Source organism: Numida meleagris, chromosome 11 (assembly GCF_002078875.1).
Source record: "Numida meleagris isolate 19003 breed g44 Domestic line chromosome 11, NumMel1.0, whole genome shotgun sequence".
Taxonomy (NCBI): Eukaryota; Metazoa; Chordata; class Aves; order Galliformes; family Numididae; genus Numida; species Numida meleagris.
Window position 1 is genome coordinate 5854529 of NC_034419.1, and position 27699 is coordinate 5882227.

At 48.7% G+C, this 27699-nt stretch overlaps 1 protein-coding gene across 3 annotated transcripts in view; it reads right to left on the bottom strand.

Annotated features, from left to right (window-relative positions):
• The window catches only part of WNT7A (Wnt family member 7A), a 38380-nt gene extending 22188 nt beyond the window's left edge, over window positions 1–16192 (bottom strand). For all 3 annotated transcript variants that reach the window (XR_002442537.1, XR_002442536.1, XM_021409641.1), the window contains exons 1-3: window positions 15495–16192; window positions 14539–14765; window positions 3253–3524 (exon numbers count right to left, since the gene is read on the bottom strand). Coding sequence is in view for 1 of the 3 variants with exons in the window: in XM_021409641.1 (XP_021265316.1) it covers window positions 3253–3524; window positions 14539–14765; window positions 15495–15565 (570 nt within the window). In the remaining 2 variants the exon portion in view is untranslated. The remainder of the gene's footprint in view (window positions 1–3252; window positions 3525–14538; window positions 14766–15494) is intronic.

Consider the following 27699-nt stretch of genomic DNA (forward strand, 5'->3'; position numbering starts at 1 on the left):
TGGAGGTCAGAAATAGCTGCTCTCCAATGGGTTTGACAAATGACGCAAGGCTTCTCGAGCTACTTGGGGTCGGTTTTGTAGGGTGTATGCAATCCCTGGTTTGAACTCTGCCCCTTCCCTTCTGAGTGGATGAGGAAGTTTGGAGCCCTGCGGATGTGCTACACAGCAGAGGCCAGCTGGTTTGGGGAAAGGCAAGAGAAGTGGAGAGTCAGAGCCCTGTCTGGTTTCTAATGGTATGGAAAACTGCTCATTGCTTCACCCTGCAGCAGAGGGAGGAATCACAGGCACTCATTCGACAGGAACCAGTGGCACCAGAGAGACGTCTGCCTGGGTAAAACAAGACTATACGGTGGAAAGTCTTGAACAGAGGTCTTCAAAGAGACTGGATCGCTTCTCCTGGTGGCTCTCTGTGAGTTTGCACCATGCAACCCTACCTGTGCACACTTTCCCTGGCAAGCCCAGCAGTCACGCCTGCTGCAGTGCAAAGTCTGTTGTCTCTTGCTTGCTGAGGTGGGCACACGAATAGACTGGTGACACTTAAGAAGACAACCAAATATTATACATGTTGGATTCACCAGAATGCATCCTGAGTCACCTGCATCTAGTGGAAGTGGTCACAGCACTGAGCTTGATGGAGTTCAAGAAGTGTCTGGACAGAGCTCTCAGTCACATGGTCTGATTTTTGGGTAGTCCTGTGTAGAGACAGGAGTTGGACTCAATGATCCTTATGTGACTCTTCCAACTTGGGATATTCTTTGATTCACAGGTCGGTCACGAGCACCCAGCAGAGTGGGGCACAGCACGCGGTGCAGTTTCACACTGCGAGAGCAAAGATGTAGAAGAGGCTGACTTTTGAATGCAGTAGCGCTGCCTATATGTGAAGATAACAAATCAATGAGAACTGAAAACCCAGTTTATTTTTGGAAGCCCAGTAGGTGCCAGTCTGTCTCCTAGGTGCATAAATATCATCGAAAACCTCGCCATGGGCAAGTGAAACTAGACAAGAATTTATAGCCCAGAGGAAAGCCACCAAGAATAGATTGTGTGGAGGCTGATAAGATCCGTACTGCTCCAAAAGAGAGAGTTTCACCTCAAAACAAGACGGTCTTTGTTGTGAAAGGGTTAGGTTGTGAGACCCAGCTTGCCAAATATCTGTAATGGCCTCTCTCTGCCAATTGTCTGTAAATACTGTGATCTTTCACATAAGTGAAAAGCCTGAAAGGAATCTCTCTAGCAAAAAACATCGTTTATTCATTCTCTACAGGTTGGTGGAGCAACATGCCTCTTCTCAGTCATGTTACTCTTTCTTTTCCCTGAAGATTTCCAACAGAGATTTGTTCGAACAAAGATCAGTAATTTTGCTCTGTAAGGGATGCAGGAAGAAGCGTAGAAATATCTCTAGATCAGAACAGTTCCTGAGCCTGCTGGAGAAATGGCAGATCGCCAGAGATAGCACAGCCACTGTTCTCCCAGATAACAATGCGCAGAGCTGAATCTTCCAGGCATATTATTTTAGGAAAGCGAATTGCACACACCTGGGTGAGAAGCAAGGAGCTCCCATCTTCTGGGGAGGTTGCTGGATGCTTTGCCTTTGCACTGACCACTTCCTCCTCCGCCCTAGCTCCACGCCTAGGTGACAATAGAGCCAAAATTGCAATGAAACCAACATTTTTTTTGCTATATCTTTGGGCTTTCTATTTGAAATAATTTTCAAAGGTAGCAGCTTGTTCCATTTGCGTTTTCAGTCCTTCTGGGCTGGTGCGTCATTTCTTGCGAATGTTTTACTGCCCTCACCTACCAAATAAAAGCAGCTCCTTCAGGAAAGTAGCTCTCCCACTGAACTGAAGCTCTGCTGGTTCTGATTTCTGTGGATTTGTGCCTGTGTGGCAGAGCTGTTTAGGGGGTCCTGATGTTCCACTAGGCTCTTCCATGCGCATCTTTATTCCACCAGAAGCCAAGTAATATAGTCACTGAACCTCGGGTCATTTGATTCAACAGTATTAATGGTCAGTCCTGGAGTTATGCTCAGCATTCAATGTTAATGCTGCCGACACTTTGAAGTAGTGCACTAGAGAGCAAGACCGCAGCACTTGGGATACTGGGCAGTGTAAGAAACATAGAATCATTAAGGTTGGAAAAGACCACTACGATCATCCAGTCCAACCATCAACCCATCATAACCATGCCCACTGAACCATGTCCCTCAGTGCCACATCTACATGTTTCTCAAAAACCTTCAGAGACAGAGGACATAATCTGACCTATAAAACTACTACAGTCGTACTACACAAAAAAGAAAAGCTCCAGCTTCTGTTTGGGTTTGAAATGGCTTATTTTCGATACCATCTGCTTTGCTCCAGCATATGTACCTAAGTGGTGATGTCTCAGAGCCTACAGGTAATTACCACAACAAAAATAGTATCCACAAATTAATTGTTGTTCCTAACTTCCTTCTCCCATTTGCTTCTAAGTCACACTAAGATAATGCTAAAATGAGGATTAATGCACAGAACTGCAAGCAGCAGAGAAAGGAAAACAGAGCTAGGAAAGGAGGAGGCTGTGGAAGATGGGATCAACGAGGCGGTGACTCCTGTGCTGGGCAGGGGCTGGATGGGGGCACACAGCAAGTAGCAAGGCACCCGACCACAGCAAGAGGTAAAGGCAGCAAAGCCAGGGCAGGCAGCTCCCAGAGCAGGCAGGGCACGTGTGTCTGAGGCTGCTGGGTTCCTGCTTTCCCCAGTGCTGCTTCTGTGAGAGCTGCTGGCAGCCACCCCCTCCCAAAGCATGGGGAAGGGGCGGAACGCTGTGCAGAACAGTAACTGAATGTGTGTGACAGTGAGGCTGCGGCCGTTGTGCTGAAGTGTTTTTCTCTTTTAGAGGTAGTCCTCACACAAAGAGCAAGGTTTAAGCAGTTGGGTTGAAAATGATCCCTTTTTAAATGAGTGAGAAGTTCATGTCTGAACCTGACGGGAATCCCATTCACCCACACAGTAGCATGCGAGCTTTTTAGCGTAAGAACCATTTGACTTCCCAGTTAAAATGTCTGTTTGCTTTTACTTTTTACAACTGCAGAGAGCAACGTTCAGACAAACGCTTGGCAGACAGATGGCCCTACCAGCCCGTGTCTCCTGCAGAGATGCCCACGTGCCCGCTGCGCCATGACCCAGGCACTGGCACACACTGCAGCACGTGGCACGGTGCGGGACATGGCCAGGCCCTCAGGCCGAGCCTCGGGGATGCAGGGGGACCTACCTTGCGCCCAGCCTCGTTGTTGTGCAGGTTCATCAGCGTCCGTGCATTCTGCTTAATCTCCCGGGCATCCACAAACACTTTGGCGAATCCAATTCCGTATCTGATGTCGGCCGAGCAGCCGCCCCATTTCCATCCTTCCTCCTTGTGGTACTGTCCCTGTTTCTCTTTGTCACAGCCGCAGTCGCTCAGGTTTCCCTGTGTGCAGGCAGCCGTGATGGCGTGGGCTACTCCAGCAGCAATGATGGCGTAGGTGAACGCTGCTTCTCTGCTACCTGAAATGACAACAGTGCCGTAAGCGTGTGGCACAATGTGGGGACATGAGTCAGAAGAGACAGGCAAGTTCCTGCAGTGCAAACATCAGACCGTTATTATTAGAGTGCCGCAAATCTGCACGCATAAGCAGGTCTCTGCTCTTCTAAGTATTGATTTCTGTGGATGTTCACTGTCTGAAATGGTAGTTCTCCATAAGGCAGTAGGAGACAATGTATTATTTAGGCAACTTGTATGTATATTTCCAAACTGAATTAGAATTAGTCAAACTGAACTCTCCTTAGCCAAAGGGGAGGGAAATGCTTGAGCTCAAGAAGAAAATACAAAGAAAACAGGTGGAACTGGGGAGTGAAAATGCTACAACAACCGCGTCCAAACTTTTTAAAAATCAACCTAGAAATATGAAATCTAATTTTACACTAGAAGCTGTTTTTATAGGAAAAGAGATTCTGTTAGAAATCTTATTCTGAAAATATTTTAGCTGAACTGAAACACCTTTTTCCTATCATAGGCTTCACTTTTTTAAACACTGACCGTTGTGCAAGCTCAAGGAAATAATGTATTTTTTTAATCTGAAAATTTCTCACTTTAAATCTATGATTTAATGCATCTTCTTGAAGCTGTCCTGCATTCTGGTCTGTGGACTTCCACTGTGTGGCTCCTCTGGGGTCTGTGAGGCTTCTAGAAGCAGTTCTGCACAGCGAGGGACCCTCCAAAACCCTATGAAGTTTGCAGAGGTGCCCATGACTATCACTCAGCCCCATGAAAGCCCCCAGATGTCGCAGGCTAAGGATCTACCCCTACTCTTCTTTCTCCAATGGCAATCAATAGCATCTGGACCGTGCTCTTTGGACGGGACAGAGGGAAGATCAGCTTCTCTTCTTCAACCACCTGCCAGCGGGGTTCTGGCAGACCTCACCTGCTGGTAACAACCTGTTGCCCATACACAAGCACATTTCTGCTGCTGAGTGGAATTCACAGAAGAATCATTACTTTGGAAAGAAATCTTACAAGCACTTCATTATTGGCTTCATCCCTTTCACATACATGACCTAAACTTCTGTACATGACACTAAGGTTCTTTTAATGAAAATACTCACTACCTTATGGCAAGGAAGTAAAAGTGGAAAACAAGGTGACATCAAGATCTGTTAACAGATGACATCATGCCCTTTTATTGGCATAGGCAATATTCCCATTTGTACTGTTACGCACTGTGTTAATTATGGAACTTGTAGTCAGGAATTAGACACTGTTAAAGGATTCCTCAAAGTAAATCATAAAATGTTGCTGTGTAACTGTGGATTTGGCAGAAGAGGCTTTCTAGAGCTAGTGGCGTTTTATGAACATCTGAACGTGGAACAGAAACCCTTGGCTTTAAGTGATTGTGAGCAGTGCTCTGAGTGCCCCTGTGCAGCCAGGAGGGGAGGCCAGGGGCAGCCTAGATGGAAGCCACATGGACCATCTGGGGCATCTTTCTCATTGCGCTCCACCTTATCTTCAGCAACATCCTCACTATTTTAAGTAGAGCATAATGAAAAATGCACCAGTAAACGGGGAGAGTACAACGAGTAGTCGCAATTTCTCTGCTCAGAGGCCCCTCCTCAAAGAGGCAATGCACTACACCAGGTTTCCATTTCATGGAACTGCAAGAGCGGGACGGTTCTGAGTTGAAATTTGCATTTGGTTCTGCTTTTCCTTTGGTTGGATGATTTCTAACCTAGCAAAAGTTCTTTTCAAGATCAAGAATAAAAAACCACTGGGAGATTATTTAAAACCTCAGTGTTCTAAAGATGAAGTTGTTCTTTCACCGCATAGCAGGATGTGAAACACAATGCAGAGGGCATGAAGCTAGCACAGTCAGGATCAGAACGCATTTTCAAAATTGATCATAAAATATTTTACATAAATCAAGTTATTTTATAAGTTTCTCCTCTTCGGGAAAAAAATGTAGCAGCTTTTCAAAACTAGCAGTTCGGAGACTGGCAGGTAAACAAAGTAAGTGCCTGGAGGAACTGAGCCAGGTAGGAAGCACCTTGGCACTTGTGCAGTACCGATGAAGTGGCACAGGCTTGTCACACCTGCATCACTGTCTGCTTTCCATAAACCATTCACCTTTTTAAGCCTGTCTAGCTCCTAGAAGTGTCAGCAAACAGGGTAGGTGTAGGCGCAGTCCACTCTGAACCTCTTCTGTGATGCTGTTTAAACGTAACATGATTATTTTTACCAAATGAGAACATGTGACCATGTGTTTTCCTGCCAGTTTTGGATTAGGATTACTAGTGCTGGACTTCTAATTTCAGCAGAGGATCTCAGTGGGAAGCACCACGTTAGCAGGCTCCTTGCAGGCAGCTCTCTGTTACCCTGTGGATGCTGACAAGGGAGGTGCTGCTCCAGCCTGATCTCAGCACACACAGAGCTTGGAAGGCACAACCTCATCCATTCTGGATTCCCAAAGATGAACAGTTTTGGAAGTGACCCGATACAATCTGTGGAAGCCAGAACTTTGGGGGAATAACTGGACCCTTCTTTATTTCCTATCTTGCTTATTTTTCAGCCTAAACGATCTATGTGCATCTGTGCCTTAATTTTCATCTTAAAATTCAGTAAAAAATTCAAGATCTTACTGTTAGCTTTGATATCAACACAATACTGAGATTCTCGGATTCTCTTGTATATATTTTAGCTGTAGGTAATGGTGACTGTCGCATCACAGAACACTAAACAGCACTCCTGTTTCAGGAGGATGAAGAAAGTTAGTGAAGCAGGAGATAAGGTGGAAAGGTCTGCTTCTGCCAGGTTGTTGCTGAGGATGGGAGGAAAATACAGGATAAGGAAAGGGTAAAGGGAACAGAACTGACGGCAACGCACCACGCGCTGTGAGACGTTCAGCCCACACTGGCCAATGACCAGAACAAGCAAAACAGTTCTTCCCTAGTAAAAACAGATATTAGTCAGTGGGCTGACAGCAACGTCAAGGATTTCTCTCTTTTATGTAACTGAAAAGGTGCAGGAAAACCCTCATGGGCAGTCATTACCTTCTCTACATGGCTAGAAAGGTCAGACAGTAGCTGGGAAAGTACGCTGTATGTTTTCAGCAGTGAGATCAGGAAAGACCTTTTGGAGATAGTTTAAATAAAATGTTACTCGTTAGCATGAGCAACTACAACTGTCTCTGCAACAGTCGCCTGACCCATTAGCTAGCACCATTGGGTGGAGACCCAGGGATTAATTCTCTTGCAGTCAATTCCCACTAAATTCATCCTTAAACCTCAACTTATTTTAAATCTATGATAAAAAAAAAAAAAGAAAAAATAATAATTTGTAAATGCATGTAACAAACAGATCAATTGATTTTAGTGGAGGACAGGTACAAATCATGATCCCAGACACTGGATCTATTCAAAAATTGTTCGTGGAGGATCAGCACAGCCTAAGCTGCCAGTGGGTGGTCAGGATCTTCCCCCCACCTGTGCTGTCCACCCTGCAGAAATTGCTGAAAAACTACAGAAAGCAAGGGGGAAAGGAGGGCAGCCCCAAAGCCACCTGTGAGCAAGCCGTCCTTCCAGCTCCCAAATGGATCTGCCTTTCTATTGCCTAGATTGAGCAAAGGCTGAGCACACACCCAAGCTGAACTCAGATGTGAGAAACTTCAGAGCGGGCTCTGGCAGGCTTTCAGAGGCTGTCCCGTGCCTCCCAAGGCTGGTGATCCCACAGAGCTTTCCAACCATGGCAGCACTGCCAGGTATAAGCGTGGCACTATCGCAAGCGATGCTGAAGCTTGGTGGGGATGTGCTGGGGCTGGCAGGGACAGAGACAGGCACCCTGTGCCCGAGGCACCGCTGCCACCCATCAGCACTTGGCTGGCACAGCTTGGGTGCTGACATCTGCCTGGCTCCGCTCCCCATCCAGAGCGGTCTGAATGAGTGCCTCAGTGCTGGGCAAGCACAGAGGCTGTTCTTCACGTGTCAGACACAAATATCCCCCTGCTCTTTCTGTCTTTTCTGGACTTACACAATGTATGCACTGTGCCCACTGCAAACAAATCCCCTCTCCCCCACTGAACAGTGTGTTGCTGCGCTGTTGCATTGATGGTGGTAGCATGGCATTCACGACTTCCAGTGCTTCTGCAGCTCCACTCCACAACGTAATCCATCCTCCAAAGCACTGGAGTCTTGTCTTAAGACGCCTCACTAGGTAGCGTGGGACAACCCCAGGCTTTTTAACCGAGATCTGCCCAGGCCACCACCACCACGGGCAATCAGGTGTCAGAAGGGGAAGCAAGAAGAGTATCATAAATAAGTGAAAACGTAGATATCACCAGCACAGGTGGCTCTCCTGTCACTGAACGTAATTACACACAACTCATGCATACCTTGGAGCATTAATCCTGCAACGCTCACAAGCACATCTCTGCTCTCATGTTTATGCGTCTGGCTGATCAGCAAGCACCTGTGTATTGGCTCAAAGAGGAGTCTGCATTCTGGTATTAATTCAGCTAGCTTAACTTTTTTACATTTAATCTTCAATCTTCTTATTAAAAGGCTTCATTCATGCTGATTACAGTTTTTAAAAAGAAGCAAAATAATTTGGTGGTGCATGGGAAACAGGGCCTAAGCCTGCAAGACATGAGGCAGGCTTGACTTTCAGGAAGGCAGCAAGTGCTCATCTATTGGGTACCCCTTCCGTGTGTTGCTAAACAGCTTGGCCCTGATTGTAAATTGACTGAGCTGTGAAATAAAAAAGACAAATTTCTACTTATCTCACTGGAAAACATGGGATGTATTTTCTGCTATTTAAAGCCAAAGGGTCAAAGAGGGAGTTATCTCCAGTGACATGAGCTGAAATATGATTGTGAAAATATAAAGATGGAAAATACAACGTACCTTGCCAATTATGTGCCATAGCTAACATTACTTCACCTCTCTCTATGGAGGCCATAATTCATAATGAGTAAAAACTAAGAACAGAACTGATCCTCTGCCTGTTTTGGGGTGTGCCTCCTCCTTTCTTGACAGACGATGTATGGTCTTGGAGATTTGGGTTCTTTTTTTTAGATCTTTCTTTAACCCAACAGTTGTGAATGATAGAAATAGTAGCTTAAAATCGTTGAAATATCCCCTTCTTTTTTCTTCCTCCTCTTCTAATGGCTCAAAGTTTTGAGGGGTTTGGTGCCCTTAAAATATTGTACTGTCTTGAAAGAAAAACGACAGTTCCCTATAAATTGGCAGTACGTTCTCTGAAAAGATTAGTGCCCGTCCATTAAATAACTAGAGTTGCTCTGAAAGACATTTGAGTCTTTGAGGGGGTTAGTCACTGCCCATTTTCACAAGCTGAAGTTTGTTTCACCAACATGGGAGATTCTTAGAGCAAAGGCAGCCCAGATATAGTATCTGTTTTTTAAAATATCCTGTTTAAGCTCGCGAAGTTACTGCTCAGGGTACATGCATTACCAAAATCACAGCCAGGATCGTGGGGTTCAAACAGCAGTTTCCCCTTTTCAGACAGCTTTGATCCCTCCACACCATTATGTCCTTTCGGAAAAGCCCAGGTACTGACCCTGCAGGAGGAGAGAGTCTTCTGCCTTTCTAAGGAAATGTAATCTTTTTGTTTCTCTGAAACATGTACTCACAAGACATGTCTGAAGGCAGGTATGAAAACCTTCTGATGGGAATTCCAACTACAGTGACCTTGGGGCAATGTTTTATCTTACCATGACAGTCCCTGCTTAGAAAGATTGACTTTTTGGCATAGAGCAGCATGCTGGGGTTTGGATGCTCAGGCCATATTTCAGCCTGGCCTTTGTTTTGCCTGCAAATAACTGTTCACGTACAAGATATTGACATTAGAAACTGGTTTCAGGGGTTGGAAACTTTGCACAGAAATGCAAATCATGGTCCTACTTGATTAGGTAAAAAGATTCCTGTTAATTACAATATTTATTTTCTGTGTATCTCAGAGCTTTCATGTATCTCAGGGTTAGACACTGGTTCTGAATTTAGCAAACTCCCTTCAAATATTGACCTCTTTGGATAGTGCAGCAGCACTACCTGGTGTCCCACAGACTTGAGCAGGTAAATCTATGCAATACAAAAACAGCAAGCATTTTCATGTTGTTTTATCTGTGGTTGTCCCTCAGGTGTGTTATTTTGTAACTTAAGGAGTCAGATTGTCTAAAACCTGACACAAGAGACCATACCAGTACTTAAAATCAAAAAGCTCTACACAGTGACCAAGGATGGAACCACTTTTTGAACACACCTGTACTGGGATCTTTTCAAAAGTTTCTGACTTTATAACAATAACAAAATTAGGTTTTACTGTGTTCTTTCTTTTAACCAGACCAGATCACAAAGGAGAATGAGCAAGAACTTGTTCTTTTTGCACACTAGCAGAGGAGATGTTCCTAACAGGCAGCAGCTGAGCAAGCTCATTAGAGTTTGGCTTGTGGGATAGTTGCTAGAAGAATGTATTAAGAAACATTAACAGCCTCTGCAGTACTGATGTGCACATCTGGATATGTCTGCAATGACCCCTGAGCCAAGGCATTGCCCACAGTGCAGGCTGGTGCTGAGCTGGCCTGCTGGGCTCAGAGCTTTAAGGCCAGTTTGTTCAGGTGGAGCCTTCTTTTGATTTCAGCCTTACTGACATGAGCAATGTCAGATGGGCAGAGGTATCGGGGTTATACTGAAAAACTTTCCAGTGTGAAAGAAACCAAAGAGTTGATGGATTTTAGTAAGTCCGGGATGAATACTTGGTTGAAACTAGTTTTGCTGTAAGGTGCTTCAGGGACCACCACTGTATCTTCATCCACTGGATGATTCCTTTCAGCCTCTCCCATGCAGGGCTCATGAAAGCTTCCACAGGCTGTGCCACCTTTCTTCTCATAGATCTGCCCTGACATAGAGTTCTTACTTTACTCTGTCACTTTGCAGAGATGCAGTCAGACAGTTTGTATTACTTGGAAAAAATTTGTATGAGTCTCATTGAATAGTGACAGTGATGCTCCATTATGCCCACAGGACATAGCTTTGCATTTTTCCTTCTACATGCCCTGAAAAGTATGGCTATCCTGAAGTAATTATTGAGATAGTTACTGCCTGCTTGTACCTTGCTGCGTCACTTGGTGCCACAAATGGTGACATTCCTGCTGAACACCTGGCAGCATGCTGCAGGATGGCTGCACACTGCGGGATGGGTGATGCAGCCCTTTCCATAGCACCTGCTCTTCCTGGGATCCATCTGAGCCCAAAGCTGGCAGGTAGACAATGTCAAAGGCACCTCTGGTTGCTCACGTACTCAGGCTTTGAAGCACATTTTACCTGGGCAGGGGTGGGTGGGAGTTTTCTTGTCGATCCTGCTTTAAAACCTTGGGTTTTGACTGTGGCTGTCTTTGGGAACAGAAGTGCTGACCGCTGTCACAAATGTACTTGGTTTCAAGTGTCTCCATAATTGAAACATTGCATCATCTCCGTGGTTATTTAAAAATTCTCTTTGTGACTTTACATTATTAATAAGATTTCTACAGAATTGTCTAGAAAAATTCCTTGTGTTAACCTTGATTGCGATTTTATAATTTCCTGTTGTAACTGGACCAAGTCTGGAGTAAACTGATGTCACTTTTACTGCTCTTTCTCTTCATGTTATTGGCACTATTGCCACCAGCTGTCGTGATAAGATATCCACAGTGTGTCAGTAGGGAAGAGTCTCTCTTTTGAAGGACAAACCAGATAAAATGACACAAGAAACAGAGTGCATAGGCTGTGTACTGGTTGGAAGCAGCCTATAATTAGTGGGGACTCTCCGTATGAAGCATGGATGAATTTATGTGACGGCTAACTAACTGTAACTCTACATCTAAATCATCACTGGAAGACAGATTAAATGTAAATTTGTTAAAATACACGTACGCTACAGAGAAGAAAAGGAAAATGTTGTTTGATGCTTTCCTTCTGCAGACTTCAAAGGGTTTCCCCAAGGCTAGTATCCCTGTTGCCATTTTAAAAACAGGAAAAGAGAAACAGAGAGGAGGAGGGGAGGAGCGCCAAGGTCCCTCAGCCCATGGGGCCAAGTCACTGGGAGAAATTAGGCCTCCTGAATCACTGTGCAGCGTGAGGGAAGGAACTTGAATCATTTGGGTACATTTATATAGCATTCATAAATTAGATCACCCAGTAAAGGTGAAAGTAGTGAAATCCAGTTTTGAAGAGATGTGGCTTGGTGTGCCATCAGAATCATGGGCTGGGAAATAGTTCACAGGAATATGCGGTATCCAAGGTAACTTATTTGCATGGACTAACACACACGAATCCTATTAGCATAAGAGTTACTTAAGCACATCCTCCCAAATTGATATTAGAATTTGCTTGTCGCACGCGCTCCGCAGCGCAGCGGCAAGGCGAGCCACATTACTGTCATTCTGAAGTCATAGCCTAATCTTAGAGCAAGTGCATCAGTGCCACTCTCGTCCTGGCGCAGCCGCCCAGCGGAGCAAGCGGGATGAGGTCATGGGCCCCGATTCCATCGCCAGCAACAAGACAAAGGTACCTGTGCACCTCCAGGGGAACTGCTGCAAGGCTGCAGCTGGCCGGGAGACTCTGCCAGCCTCTGAATGCTATAGAGGGTGCTAATGCATTAGCTGCCATTGGAGTGGTTTTTTGTCCGCACACAAAGGGCTGAGAAGCAAGAACTGCTGCTACTAATTAAAATTATAAAATTTAAAAAAAAAAAAAAAAAAAAGGAGAAGGGGGCAATGTATTTGCCCTAATGGTGACCTGCATAGTAAGGTGCATAGTAAGCTTCAAGTACGTCCTACAGGGTACATGGTTCTTCACACTGCACGTCTCCGTCTCTTGTTTAGGGTAAGGCACGTAAGGCCTCCTATTTGGGGGCACCAAATTTGACTTCTGGCTCTGTGGCACACAGGGGTTACCCTTCTAAATCAGAATCAAATGTTAGCCTCCATTTCTGTGACTGGTAACCCAGAGCACACCCCTACACAGAGATCTTAAGAGAGAGAAATCTAGGAAGCGGACGCTTTTTCCTTATAGCTGTAGAAAGTTGATTTGTGTCAGATATTGTAGGGCTCTACACATGCTGATAGGTAAGGAGCAGAGGAACAAGGAGACAGCCTGAGCAGGAGCAGTTCCTGTATTATCTCATGGAGTTAGAGGGCCCTAGAATTTGAGTCACCATGCATGCATGGAAGACTCACCACTGCAGATCTCAAACCCTTTGTGACTTTTATTGAACGTTATTTTTAAAAGTAAATGCATAAGCTGTTTAAATTTGAAGTTTTGCTTATTCCTTAAATGAGTTTTATAATTTGGATGATGTTCAACACTTGACTCCATTCTGAAACCAGCGATGAATTTGCCCTATCCATCTTAGCATCATAATGGATAGATAGAACGTATTAAGAGTTATCACCTCAAAGACAGATCAAAGTCTACTTCCTTCAATATTGACTTTCTTTAAAAGGACCTAAATATAACCCACTAGCTAAATAATTCAGTTTTGGGAGGGGTGGAAGAACTGAGTGCCTGTTTATACAACAGACCACAATAACTCCGCACTTTTTATGATTTGCTAGAGAAGAAATCCTTCTCACATTTTCTGCTTAAGGAAATTTTACTCTTAGACTAAATGAGCCCAAACCTGTCAGCCATCCAAATGGACTCTTCACCGACATAAGTGGCAAATACTTGCATGGATCACTGACAGGAACAGCGCAGCTCAAGGAACAGAAAGCATGAGCTAATCCGAATAAATGGTCCATTTTCAGATGTTTCACAATGTCGGGCAGTGTGGTTTTCACGTACCCTACTTGACTCACTGTGTTTGATTATCACAGGTGTTGAAAGACCTGTAGCTCACACCGGACTTTAAAATTTAGCTTTTTTTTTTCCCCCTCTTTGTGTTCTTTCCTTAAGTACCTCAAGGTATTGGAAAATATGCCTATCAATGTGCACACGTGATAAAATAGCGTTCAGTTAATGCCAAGCATTCTTGGGCTTTCCCAAGCAGAGTGGCAATACTGTCTCTTTGCAAGAATGCCAGGAATGGGGCTCTAGGGCCAGATCCTGCCATTTGTCCGTACGACTAAATGGCGCCTGGAAGCCAGTCCGGTCTGGAGGGTTTCCCCATATGCCAAAAGCCACAGCTGTTGTAGAACTCTTTGGGGTTCTCACAGAACATCCGCGTTTTCCATCACGCGAAGCGCTGCTTGACTGGCTCTGTGGTTTTTCTATCTACCTTCCAGATGGGGAGGAGGCAGTGAGACCTCAAGGCTGCAAACCACAGGATCCCAGCTTCACCTTCTGGACGTGGAACAGCATACTGTGAGTGATCGACTTTCAGCTGTGGCCCTGAAAATGACTATACCTGTATTTGGAAAATACTTTTCCTCTCTCTTTGTGCTTTAAGTGCTGTGGAATCAACAAATATTGAGTAAGCTCCTCTACCCTGTCCTGCATTCTGCAGTACAGGGCCACAAGAGTTTTAACCTCAGCTCACACTCGTGTTTATCATTACTGATGCCATTTTAGTTAACAATTCCAATATAGTTTGTACTGTTTCAACAACTGCAAAAGATGGAAATGAGATCTTCTAACTGTTGATTGGAACAGTCCCGTCGCAAGTGCCCTGACATCAAACAGCAGCATACGCACTTCTTCTTGGTGGGAGTCACTACAGAGTCACTATTTCACACACTAAAAATCTCTTACGATGAGACTGATTGCTGGACCTCTGTCCCAGCAGGTAGAAACCTCAGGCCAGAATCACTGCTGAGGGCTCTGCACCCCAGCAGTGCAATTCTAACCCCACTTGGCATTCAGCCTCAGGCCTCTGCCTTTAACCAGAACCGAGCACCTTTTTCGCATCCTCCAGTACGCAGACACAAGCGATGCTTGTTGATTCTCCCAACTCCCACTGCCGTGCCCGTGCACCCCTGTGTGCGCCCTCTCAGTGCCACATGAACGGGGCCAGCCAAGAGCGAGCAGAGAGGCAACGTACCCACTTTCAGCTCCTTCCCGAAGACGGTCCTCTCTCCCAGGGCAGAGCAGTTCCAACGCCCGTTGCGAAACTGGAACTGGCACTCGTTGATGCCCATCTGGGACCCTTCCCCGATGACGATAATAGCGTCGGGCCTGCTCTGGCAGATCGCCCGCTGCCGGGGGGCGAGACCCGGGATCTTGTTGCAGATGATGCTGGCTCCCAGGGCCACCACAGAGGAAAAACCCCTGCAACGACAAAAGACCGAGGCGGCTGCGGGGAGGCTCGTCCCGGAGGCAGACGCGGCACGGCGTCACGCTGCCCGGCGCTGGCAGGTGCCCCCGGAAAGCCCCCGCCTTTCCCCGTGTCGCTTCCCTCTCCCTCGCTCTCTCCCCAGCTAAAGCAGAGATAAGCAGCGCGTGGGCTCCTGCCAAAACGGGACCCAACTTCCTCATTCGTAAATTCAAGCGCATGCAACAGCGTTGCGTGCCCGGGCCACGCACAGGCACCGGGCTGGGAGGGTTCTAACTCTCCCGTCGAACAGTCAGAGGGAGGGGAAGAGCCCACGCTCCCTGCCCCGCGGCCGGGCGCACCTGGAGGGCAGCGCCGCGACCCTCTGCTGCCCCGCGCGTGCGGCGTTCCGTGCGTGGGAGCGGGACCGCCCCGAGCGCAGGTAGCGGCGGGTCGGGGGCGGCCGGGGCACCCCGCGCCGGGCACGGAAGGAGCCGGGCCCCTCCGAGTCCCTCCGGCTCCGCTCAGTGCCCGGCCGCCGCTTCGCCCCGTGCGGGCTGAGCCCCGAGGATCGCTCAGAGGCACGGGGGCTCTACCTGTCTCTTACAAAATCATCGTGATCACCACCACCGGGTTTTTTGAGACTTCCCGAGTTAAATAGTAACAGGTCTGGGCAGGTTAGGCTGAGAGCGAGAGGGAGCGCAATTGTTATAAAAGGCGAAAAAAAAAAAAAAAAAGTTACTTACCCGATCTTGATATACACAATCCCCAGGCTCAGGAAGATGTGGAAAATCCAGCGCCTTGTTTTCCTGTTCATATTCCTTGCTTGCCGTGTCTCAGCCCAACATGCGAAATGATGCCCGCGGCGCTGCTGGGCCGGCTCGCTCCCCGCTCCGGGCCGGGTCACGGCAGCGCGCCCGAGCGGGGCAGCCCCCGCCGCGCCCCGCGCCGCCCGCCGCTGCCTGCCGGGGTCTGCCCGGGGCCGCCGAGCATGGCCCCGCGGGGCTCCGCTCTGCCCCTCTCGCCGCCTTTCCCTCTCGCCCGGATTTGTATGCCTGTCACACGTCGCGCTTTATTGCCGGCGATGTACGGGGCTGCGGGATCCTCCTGAGCGCCGGCGGCTCCGGGCTCTCCCCCCAGGTTCAATGTTAACTATCTCCCTCTCTCTCTCTCTCTCTTTTTTTCTTTTCCTCCCTTTCTCTCTTCTTCAGCTACTTGGGCGTGTTCTCCAAAGGAGGGAGTTGTCCAGCCGGGGGGGAAGAAAGGCGGGGGAGGTGGGAAGAAGGGTAACGAGAAATGGCAAACAGATCACCTGCTTGCCAGGAGGCTCACAGCGATCCTCCTCGGGCGGAGAGCACGGCTCCTCCGAAGGGCACGGCCCGGGGGAAGGCGGCGGGGACGCGGCGGGGTGGCACCGGGGGGCGCCCCGTGGGCTGCCCCGGCGGTGCGCCCTGCTGGCCGCGGGGCGCCGGGCGGCATGGGGCCGCCGTGCCGGGCCCGCACCGCACCGCACCGCACCGCACCGCACCCGCTGCTGCTGCCGGCACGGGGCAGGAGCTGAAGTTGACCCGCGGCGGCCGCCCGCTCCGGGGCCGCTCAGCACCTCGGGCCGGTTTTATGCTCTCGCAGCGGCCCCACGCTCCTCCCCTCGCTCTGCCTCCACGCGCGTAACTCGCCGCTCCTCTCCCTCCCGGCTGCCCGGCCGAAGTGGAGCGGCGCGGGGCGAGCCCCGGGCACCCGCAGCATCCCCGCACCGGGCGGCGGCCGCCCGCCGCCTGCAGCGGGGGGAACGGTGCCCTTTGTCAACTGCGCGCCCCGTCCGTGCACCTGGAGCGGCTTTCCCTCTCCGTCCGTCGGTTCCGCTGATGACAGCGATAGGGACAGCCCCGGCGACGCGGCAGAGCGGGAAGCGCCGCGTGTCCGCGGGATGTCCCGGCCCCACGGGACGCGCACGGGGCGGCCGAGAGGAGTATCCCCGCTCCTCGTTGCGGGAATTTGCGCGGATGTGGTGGCTATTTTATTATCCACTTAAAATATTTCTAACAGGGAGGTTACCTAAATGATAACAGGGGTGTGGTGCTGGAACTGTTCTGCTGATAGTGTTTTTCTGAAAACAAAACAAAACAAAAAGCAATAAAACGTGCCCGGGATCCGCGCTGGAAAGCCTCGCAGACAGCCCCGCGGGGCGCCGGCCCTGGAGCGCCCCAAAAGCGGGGACGGCGGCGGGGCGGCAGGCTGCGGACGAGGCTGCTCCAGGGAAAGGGCACTGGAGGGCTCTTCGCGACCTCCTCCGTCGCCCCCCGGCTGCCTCTCCCGACTCGCTCCGTCTCCTCTCTTCTCTCTTCCCCTCCTTCTCTCCATCTCTCCGGCTGCTCTCACACCGCCCGTACACCCTGCGCGGGCCGATCCCCTCCCCGCGGGCAGCCGGCGGGCGACACTCGGAGCCGGGCGCGGGGCGCAGCAGGACGCGGCCGGGCAGGTTGGGGCGGGGCGCGCGGCGCTGCCCGCTCGCTCTGTTACGGCGCCACCTTGCGGGCGCGGCGGGGAGCAGCGACCCCGGCCCCGGCACCTGCGGGCGGCCCCGGCGGCGGGAGCTGCGGCGGGGGGCGGGGGCTGGGTTCGGCGGCGTTCCCCGAGCCGGGAACCGGCCCTGAGCCCGGCGCGCGTGAACGGGAACGGCCACGTTAATGGGAAATAAGTGGAAGGCTTAGGGTGTGTCTTCTCTGTGTGGGAGGGAAGACCCCCATGAAAGGAATGGGCCGTTAAGAGAGGCGGAACGGCGTTCCTGCAGCCCGCGTTTATCTATCATCTCCGTAAATCAGCGAGGAACGTACGGTGTTGAGGCTAAACGTGAGCCCGGCCCCAGCTATCGTGCTGGGACAGGCGCTTCGCGCCGTGCAGCGGCACACGCAGCTGGCAGCTGTGCGCGGGGGGAGGGGGGGGTGGCGATGCAAACAGGTGTGCAACAGCCGGAGATTGTCCGAGCAGCGGTGTGCTCTGCACACAGCGTGCTCCTGCAGCGAGCACGTGCCGAGGTGTTCGCCCGGCTCTGGTAGGCACACGGCCAGCATGTTGGGCGAGGCGGGGTGGCGTGGAGCAGCCGTGTAACACGCTTTCATTTCTGTAAAGAAATATCCATGTGCTCCATGCATGTCACCTTTGTACGTAAAGCAGATGTTTTCTAGGTCTTTATTTTTTGCTCAGTTCAGTGGCATCCTGATCCACGCTTGGGCTCCTCCGTGCTAACGCAGCGCAGACCGAAATCCTGCATGAGAGCTGCTGAGGAGGCATCAGTGGCACACGGGGAAGGAGAGGGGCTCGTTGCTTTTTTTGTTGCTTTTAGTGCAATTGGCCACATTGATTCAGTCGACCTTGAGCAGAAATGGGCACAAACAGTCTCAAGAGTCTCATCTTGAAACAAAACCTACTCTCCAGAGAACAAATCTCCTCCCCAGGTTAGCCTCTGAACACAAAAAGAATGGGAAGGTCATTTTCAGTTTGCCTCCGAATTTCATTTGGTTCCATGCTGTGGTGGTCTTCCAGACCAACCGCTGCTCAGGAGCTCGGTAGGCTCCATTTCTGCCCTTTCTGTATTTCTGATGCTATAGTTGTTTTGTCTGACCCGGAGCCAGCAGGGCGGCTGGTTAGCACAGCGCAGGGTATGGGGTAGGTCAAGGCTAAGCAAACTGTTGTCTTAAGTTTCTGTGAGAGCAGAAAATGGCAAAGCCTCCTCAGAAATTAAAGAGAAATCAGTTACTGGGCTGGTCAATATCTTTTTCTGACTCTGTTGCTAAAAAATTGTGACCCAGATATAAGAGAGTGTGTGTGCACGCACATGCGCATTGCACACAAAATAACATTCCTGGGCAGATTACAGGAGGGCAGTTTGTCTTGTTTGGCAACGTTTCTCAAACACTTTAATCACCATTTAAGATGTTCACAGACCTTAAATGGTCCTTCCATCCATGTGGTCTTTCCAGTGGTCCATGGTAACTCATCTTTGCTTAGTTACAGTGCGTATGCGTCCACCTGTCTTTTTTGTACTATCTCCTTATATTTATTGATTTATGATCTCTATAAAATCGGTATGAGATGTTATGATGGATGATTCTATTTCTCTTAACGGCGTAGCAACAAGCTGTGGGTAAATTAACACAACACTTGGAACGATGCTTAGAAATGTCAGAGAAGAAGGAATCAGGAAATAGTCTTTGGAAATAAAAGCATGCTTGAAAACATCGTCTTCACGGGTTAAAAAGAAACCCAGCATTCCTGATGTATAGGAAGATGTCTGCAGGTGAAACCTGGCTCTCAGCCATGACCCAAGAGCACTGTGCTGGGGCTGAATCTGGATGGCCAGAGCCAGCTTGTGTCTTTCTTCATGGGATGAAGCAATTCTCAGCAGTTCTGTTCAGCTGTGATGATGCCCTGGGTTTTGTCATTTGGTGCACTGATAGCAGGCAGAAATCAGAGGGCTTTCTTTCTTTCTTTCAGCCAGCGCAACAGGGCTGTGTGATGCTATTGTAGAGATTTGGAAATGAACTTTCTTACACTGCCAGGTACTCTCTATTCAATAATCCGTCACCGAAAAGAGCTCCGTTTTCTCAGTGCTCAGAGCTTTTGCACATCCGTGAAGCGCAGCTGCTGGCATCATCAGGCTGTGCAAGGGAACAAGCAGAAAGGAAGCTGGGAGGCTCCAACCCACTGCATTGGGATCCTTCCCTGTGCAGCAGCCTCTGAGGCAGGCATGGGACAGCTGCAGTGGCTGTGTCCTGAATGCAGGCAGGGCAGACAGCAGCCTCCCAGCTCACTGCCCTGCCTGCAACAAGCAGAGCCCCTGTTCATCTGCAGTGGAAGAGGGGAAACTGGAAGAGTGTTCCATCCCCACCATGCAGAAGCAGGGCTGGTGTGTGGCAGCTCCTGGCTCGCAGCCTGCCGTGAGCACTGGGGCCTCTGCTGAGATGCTCGCTGCTATGAGGAAACATACCCTGAAGGAGAGCAAATAGTTTTATTCCAGATAGGATCTGTTCGCTCTCACCTTTTACTACCCGTTTCTTTATATAGCAGCAGCAACTTTCTTCTGAACAAAGCCCAGGCCCAAGCTACACCCTGGAACCATCCATCACTTGTTGCCACAATGGTGCTTCTATTGTTAATTGTTTGTCAGGGTTGCTTTTTGGGGTTAGGCAGTGCGATGATTTAGTATGCTAGCTAATCAGCTCTGAGAATATATTCTCAAAATAAATTAGATTATAAAAAAAAAAAAAAAAGAGAGAGAGAAGCTTTAAAAATCCTTAGGCCTTGATACGCTGCTGGACTTGTGGGCTTTGCTCATAGTGCCAGCACCGGGCCCGTCGGGCAGACTGGCTGCTGCTGCTGCTCTCGGTGCTGATGGAGGCACAAGGAGCTCCAGGGCAAAGCTTGCACAATGCTGTCTGCTCAGTGTGTGGTTCTGGTCAAGGTTATTAATGTCTCATTTTTCATAAACATAAAGAAACGCAAGAAACATACCCACGTAAAACAAAAAAGAAAGGTTGTCTGTCTTTTTTTTTTTTTTTCCCCTTTAAGATGGCCTCTGATAACACGAATTCACAAGGGAGAATGTGGTTAAAAGCCCATTTTGTAACTAGATCCTGGATGCACATACCATCAATACTCCAACTCTGGCTCCCTTTTATCAGGCTAATCATAGCTGCACAGTTTTGTTGTCAAAACATCTCCTGTAAAAGTCAGACCAGAGAATCCTTTCAGTAGCAGAAATGTGAGCTTAATATATCAACACTCCCTGTATTAAGAATCTCCTCACTCCTAAAAGGATGTTTTAAAAAAAGATACAATGATTATAAATAAATAACATTCCCAAAGCCAGTTAATTTCCTGGGCTCTTCCTTGCCCGTTCCCGCAGTATATCACCAGCAGCCACAGCAACTTGTCAGCTGGCAGGTGCATTCGGGGGCTGCAAGGTGGGCACTCGGCAGCCTGCTGCTGGGCTCAAGAGCTGGTGGCATGAGGGACCACTCAGGGCAGACACGGTTGTGTCTGTGTGCAAGTATCTGAGCAAGTGCCCCTCTGCTGTACCCTCTGGTGTGTCTGCTGGTTTCTGGAGCTCCTCAAACCAGGCTTTCTGTGAGCACGGGTCTGCTCAGGCTCTTGAATCTACGCATGGATCCATGAAAGCTGAAGGAAGAGCTTGCTGAAACTGCCCAACCTGAATGGCTGACTGTCACCAGCTCTGTTTTGGGGAGGAAGCTGTCTTCAGGTTTTGAGTCCCGGAGCTAAGGACACGTCCTCAGGTGAAGATACAGCCTTCAACCTTTTGGGTGTTAAAGAACCACCGGCAGAACACACAGGTTGCATACCTGCTGTTTTGAAGTTGCCTTGAACTGATTTGTCTGCGCTCTCTGGAGGATTAGGCAGCTCGCAGTTACTCACTCTGAAGGGTCTCCCGTGTCTTTCAGGCCTGGTGTGGGGGCTGCACTCCAAAACGCGATCGGTCCTCAGGCTGCCCATGGCTACAGATTGTGCCTCCCTCTGAACCAAATTGAGTGCTTGGAGTTTGGACCCTTGGTATGTGCATGGCTGCACGCACCGGAGAAGGAGCTAATGGTTAATGCACAGGAAGTGAGCTGCTGTCTCAAGCAGCGATCCTTCGTAGCTGTAGCAAGGTTGGAGAAGCAGACCTCTTTTTGTCAGTCGTTTTGAGCGAAGTATGGGAATCCCAACACGAAGCATCACCACGTGCCTATTGCAAAATGGCATGGAGACCTCCAGTTCTACAGCGGCTCATTGCTTCTCTTTTAATCTCTTGTTCCCTACAGGTATAAATGTGGCTATTTGTTTAGAGGGATGCTACTCATTTGGGCTTTTTTGTTACTATTTCTTTTCTTTCCTGCATGGTTCCTTTAGGAGACCTTCCTGATTCCACCCTGTAATGAGCCACACGCGAACGTACTGGAGCACACACTGTATGTAAGAGCTAATATTCCCCAGTTGTCACAATCTGCACTTAGGCAAATACTATTTCCTTTTGTGACATTTCCTTTACACATTTATTACTGGACGCAGAGGTGAAACGATGAACTGTCAAAGCAGATTGTCTGTTGCCAAAGAAAGGTCTTAAACACCATGGATCTGCTCCAGACAATATGACAGTCTTCCAGGCAGCCAGAACCAGAGAGCTGCACATGCTGTTAAAGGGGAGAATTTGACAGCTTTGGAAATACCAAGTCTGCAGAGAGGTGGAATAGCAACAGCATGCATGGATGGGATGGAGTTCTATTGTAAAAGCGGCTGTCAAACAGGTGCCTTGTGCTTGTGGCCAAGCAATGTTGAATGTGGGAGTCCTGCTGATGCGTGGTTAGGTGACAATCTGATGGCTGCCAGTGAGATGCCACGCAGTCTGCTGGACTGACAACTCTTTGCAGTGCTGGGGCACCGCATTGAGGAGACAGATGAGGCAGAGTTGGACTAGGTGATCCCAGAGGACTTTTCAACCCTTAATGATTCTGTGAAAAGGAACACAACGTTTTGCTGGACAAGTGGCCTGTGTGCACGGTGATGCGCAGAGCAGATGGCACGTGTGGCTGGGCGGGGAGCAGCAGCGTGGACAACAAGGGTGTTGTCTGTTCCCCGAATGTGCGCAGGGCGGGGTCACCCAAATGGTGTATGGGAAGGGGTAACAAATAGCATGAGGAAATCATGTGGAGATCAGGGGAAGCAAACTCATGTTCATGGCAGGAAGGAGAGAGGGTGGAGAAAGTGGAACGGTGGGGAGGAAGGCACAGACACAGGTCTACTTTCTGTTCTGGTGAAGGCTGACCTTGGATGCATTCACAAATCTGACAATCAGCAGAAGAACTGTTGAGACTCTCACTGCTGGATGAGATTAATATCACTAAAATTATAGCTGTAATTAAAATAATACTCTTTCAAAATGAAGTTCCCCTCCCTCTTTTTTTTTTTTTTTTTTTCCCCTGTTCAAATGTTTGAGATGCAGTTTTACACGGCTGATATCAAGGTGTCACTAGAAAGGCATGAGAGCATGGTGATATCATGGTGTCAAAGAGAGTTATGGGCAAGGCACATAAACCTAATGAAACGTATTGTAACTTTTTTCCCTTCCGTTTTAGCCATTGCCTAAACTGTAACCATAAAACTGCTCTTAAAATAGCACTGCAAGTGAAAAAAGGAAAAGTACTGAACTGGATTTTGTTTTTCAGCCAAGTTTGTTCAAACAGCCTTTGTTCATAGGAAAACTTGGGGGGAATTCTGTGGCCCCTAAGAGAGGGAATTGAGCTGCAGATGTCAGGGCTCTTACTAATATTTCCTATCTCCCTGCAAAGTCAGGAACTTCTTCCCATCTACCTGTGCACAGTTGTAAGGCAAAATAGGTTTTCAATTGATATTTACTTCAAATTATGTAAGTAATATTAACTGGTCTGTCGAAAAGTGTGGTCATGGAGGACACCTGAATAGGCTAATTTGCACTTCTGGAAATGCTGCTTGTAAGGAAACCAGAAGCACATCTGTCCACCCACCACAGGCCTGTTAATGCATGTCCACTCGGTCTTCTAGTTATGTATTTCCAAACAGTATGATGGAGTAAGTAAATTAAAGGTCTCAAATGTATGTTGTAAATTGTTGGGGGTCTAATGATAGAGAAGACAACTGAGTCCTAACATACTTTGTACAGTTGTGAAGGTGTCACATGGAGACAAATGAGTAGTAGGCCACGAGAACTTGGGACTTTTGTGGTTCTGGCTTCACCGGTTTCAGCTGAGCTCACTGGCCTAAGCGAGATGAACAATCTTGGCATCAGGAAACCAATGCTGCTTTGTAAATTTATGTTATCAAGTAGAGGATGAGGGGGTTAAAAGGAAACCAAGAGTAAGGCTGGCAGTCTAACCAAGGTATCCCGTGGGTGAAAGTTTATCCAAGAGGGAATGGCTTCAAGTTGCACCAGGGGAGGTTCATTTGGGGTATTAGAAAAAACTTCTCCAAGGAATGGTCAGGCGCTGGAACAGGCTGCCCAGAGGTGGTGGAGTCACCGTCCCTGGAGGTACTCAGGAAACGTGTAGATGTGGCACTGAAGGATGTGGTTTAGTGGGCAATATTGGCGGTAGGTGGAGGGTTGGACTAGATGATCTTAGAGGTCTTTTCCAGCCTTAATGGTTCTGTGAATCTAAGTGCATAATTTCAGTCAGGAAGAACCTGAGATATACGTAGATCTACATAAGAGAACAAGATCTCAGGAAGAGCGTGGTCAACAGCAAATGAAGAAGGGTAAAGATTAAGTGTTTGATTGAGGTCTGTGTGAGAAGAAAATATGAGAGACATTAGGCAGAGAAGTTTTGGTGAGATGTAGGGGGCAGAAACTTTGAGGGGAACATTAGGTAATGTAGTAAGTAGCAATGAGCTATGAGATGGAGCAGTGTCTTGAAGGGTGAGAGGAAAATCAAGGGTTTGGGGATGCATTTTAATGAAAGGATACGCTAAAGGATGTTAGTGACTGGAAACTTAAAGCATATGAGGTTAAATGGCAATGGTTAAGAATATTTAGAATAAAAAGTGTGAAGAAAGCTGAAGTGGCCCTTTTGGAAGGGAGAGCACACAAAAGCTCTAGCACAGAGATAAAGAAACCAGCCAGCTTGTATTTCTTAAGGGAACAGGGGAGCCAGGAAGAGAAAGTGGTTGAAAAGACTGAAGCTGAATCAGTGGGAGCTGTAAATACACTTCTTCAGATCCAGCTGGATCTTACAGCTACTTAGCTGGGAAAGTGACAGTTTGGAGAGGTAGGGAGAATGAATTTGTAGCTATGTCAATGCCTTTAGGGTGGAAAAAAAAGTGAGCTGAGCATTTAGTTGGCCAGACTGTGAGTAGGTAGTCTAAGACTTGACCAAAATAAACCTTAAAATAAAATCAGTAGTTTTCAAATGGAGAAAAGGACAGGGAGTAGAGGCCTGCAAACAGAGGAGGAAAGAAAAACTGATTGTGTTGTCTGGATGAGCGGTGACCAGAGGGAGAATTTGCACAGTTGAGAGATGACAAAGCGGCTCTAGGTGAAAAACATAGACTAACGGTTTTAGAGTCACCAAAAGAGTCAAACAAGGGCTATGGGTCAACTGAAGGCACGGGGAAATAGACATGCCATTGTTGGAAACCCAGCTGTCACGTCAGAATCTGACACCACCAAGAGTGGAAGTGGGAATCTGGGAGGAGGAGAAGGCCTTATCTCGAGCATAGAGGATGAAAAGAGGCTGGGCAAACAGTAGAAGCAGCAAACAAGAAGAGAGAAAGGGCTTGGAAGCTGTGGGGACAGGAGGGACCCCCAACCATTTGCTCCTGATCCAGGGAACTCAGAGAGATGAAGGTGTGCAGTAGAGGAAGGGGACACAGGTAAGGTGCTGAGAGCTGCGGATGTCTGGGTGAGCCCAGGGACAGCCAGGAGGGGAAGAAACTCGGTGGTGGCTCTGAAAAGCAGGTGGAGGTGAAGGGTGGGTATAGCTGGGTGGGGAGGACAGTACGCCAGGACAGGGGCTCGATCCAGAGCTGTCAAAGGAAGGGATGAGGGGCACGGTGGGAAGAGGATAGGCTTGGCACGGAAAATGGGAGAGAATAAGGAAGATAACAGGGCCAGATGCTGCTGTGAACAAAGGGTGAGGTCAGAGCAGTGGCCGAGTGGCAGACAGGCACATGTACAAAAACAGAAAACAAGAGGCAGCTCCTGCTTGTGGTTTCTAGGTACGGTGCTTGGCTGCCTGCAATCGGGAGTGATTGATTACGGTCAGACTTGTTCTATTTTGGCCCTGTGACTTCAGATGCTGTAATCTAAGTGCACTGTGTGCTTATCCTTGCGGAGTGGATAACGAGTTGAACACAGGGATGATTTTGGGGAGACATGTCAGAGAGCTTGTCCCCAAACTGCATTTGTAATCCTGCCACTCCTCTCATCCATCATCAGGCTCATATAACGCTGGCAGCGTGCTTCCTGTTGGAGTGTTGTGAATTTTCAAAGGCAAAGTACACTATTGTTTAATAGCCAATTATTCACCGGCATTGATAAACAGGCTCTGCTTGTGATTGCTGCAGCAATTACTCACTCTCCTAATTTAGACATGAGGAAAAATTAATTCAAGCTTCCAGTTGATCATTTATATCTTTGGCTTCTGTAATACACATCACAGTGTGCTGAAAACAACTCCACCATAGAGGAAACTGATCTGGTCACATTGATAACGTGTTTTATACCGGTTCTGTCACTGAGCGGCATGACCGAGCCCAGGCTGAAGGGCTGGGGCTGGGCGGCTTTTTTTAGGCTTTGCAGACATCAAAATATGACCACCTTTCTGCTAAACCTTAAATTAAAAACAGGGGCGAGGGATGTTACTGTGGCCAGGAGGGAGCTCCCGGTGCAGCTAAACAAGCAAATAAAACGGCTTAAGGATGTTTAAGTAATTTGACCTTGCCTTCCCCCAGACCACCCTTCGAGTGCTGATGGACCCATCTCCAACAGCAGACATGCAGGGCTTCGGGGAAGGCATGTGGGGAGCAATGGCAGGGCGCTGGCTGCCCAGCCGAGGAGGAAGTTGTGGCCATGTACAGAAAGCTGTTAACAATCTTAGTAATGGTGAATTGCAAGCGTCGTGTTTGCTCTTTCTCATAATCCAGGAGCAGTGAGATGGAAAGGCATCCACGCACAGCTAGGACAAGGAAACACTTTTATTTATTTTAGCATTATCACAACCACTCCATAAATTGGCTTTCTGTTGTGAAGGGCACAGGAATTTCGTGGTAACTGCAGGCTCCAGCCTTCGGCATCTGAGAGGGCAAGAGCAGTGCCTGGGGAGCTCTCGGGCTCTGACCTGGCCGAGTGCTTTCACTTTCGGGGCTGCGCTGCTGGCAGGCATTCAGCTCCGCACCCAGCACAGGTGAGGAGGGAAAGCCCCTCCTGAGCCAGGTGAGGAGCGAGCACGGGCAGACCCTGTGCACAGAGCCCTTTGCAGCTCCCTGCCTTTTGCCCTTCCAAATTCAGCTTTATTTACCATGCTGCCCAGGAGGGGAGCAGGGTGCAGCCGAGGCAAGGCCGGGGCAGCTCCTGGTGCTCAGACATAGAGATGGCTGATGGAGAACTGAACGGCAGCGAGCTGTGTCCCCACGGGCTCTGACTGACACCAGGGCAGCCAGCAGCATTCAGCAAAGTTGTACCAAAGCAGAGCAAGCCTGCAGCTGGGCTGCCAGCAACTCCGCTAGCAACTGCTTTGGGACAGAGACAGAGCGAGGCCTGTACGCTGCTCCCTTGCAGCAGGCCGTGGTGAGGCCGGGCTCACACAGCAGCACCTCTGCCAGCCCTGCTGCTCCAGGTGCGGGTGATGGTGGAGCACTCCAGGCTGTTACCCTGCAACTGGGCTAAGGGAGGCAAGGAAGGAAAGTACCACCTGGGGTTCTTCTTATCTGAGGCTGCCATGCGTGCTCAGCAACTGTGCAGTCCAGTTGCCCCGCTCGGCCAAAAGCTAAGTACTTTCTAAAGTTTATTTCCTGTCTTTATAGCAACTGTCTGTCCCTGTATTTATTTCACTGAAAGCTATAGGCATGCTAAAAATAATTTTCGGAGCAATTATTGTTGCAGTCTCTAACAATGGCGGGCTGCAATCAGAGCGGCTGGGCAGTGGAGGATGCCTCTTGGCCAATCTCTTCTTTACGAGCTTCCATAATTCTTATTTTTATGGTCTGTGCTCAAGCATTCTGTGTTCCTCGCGGCTGAGAAGAGCTGACGGCTCACATTGTTGTTACCTTGGAAGGGCAGTTATCACTGTTAATCCACCCTCCAAGGCTTTTCCTCAGGATAATTATTGTTTCAGTGATTCATCTTGCAGACCCTGCCCTTCCTTATTCGCACAGAATATCCTGCTCCCTGCGATATTTCTGGGTCAGGCTCGTGCCACACACGTGACT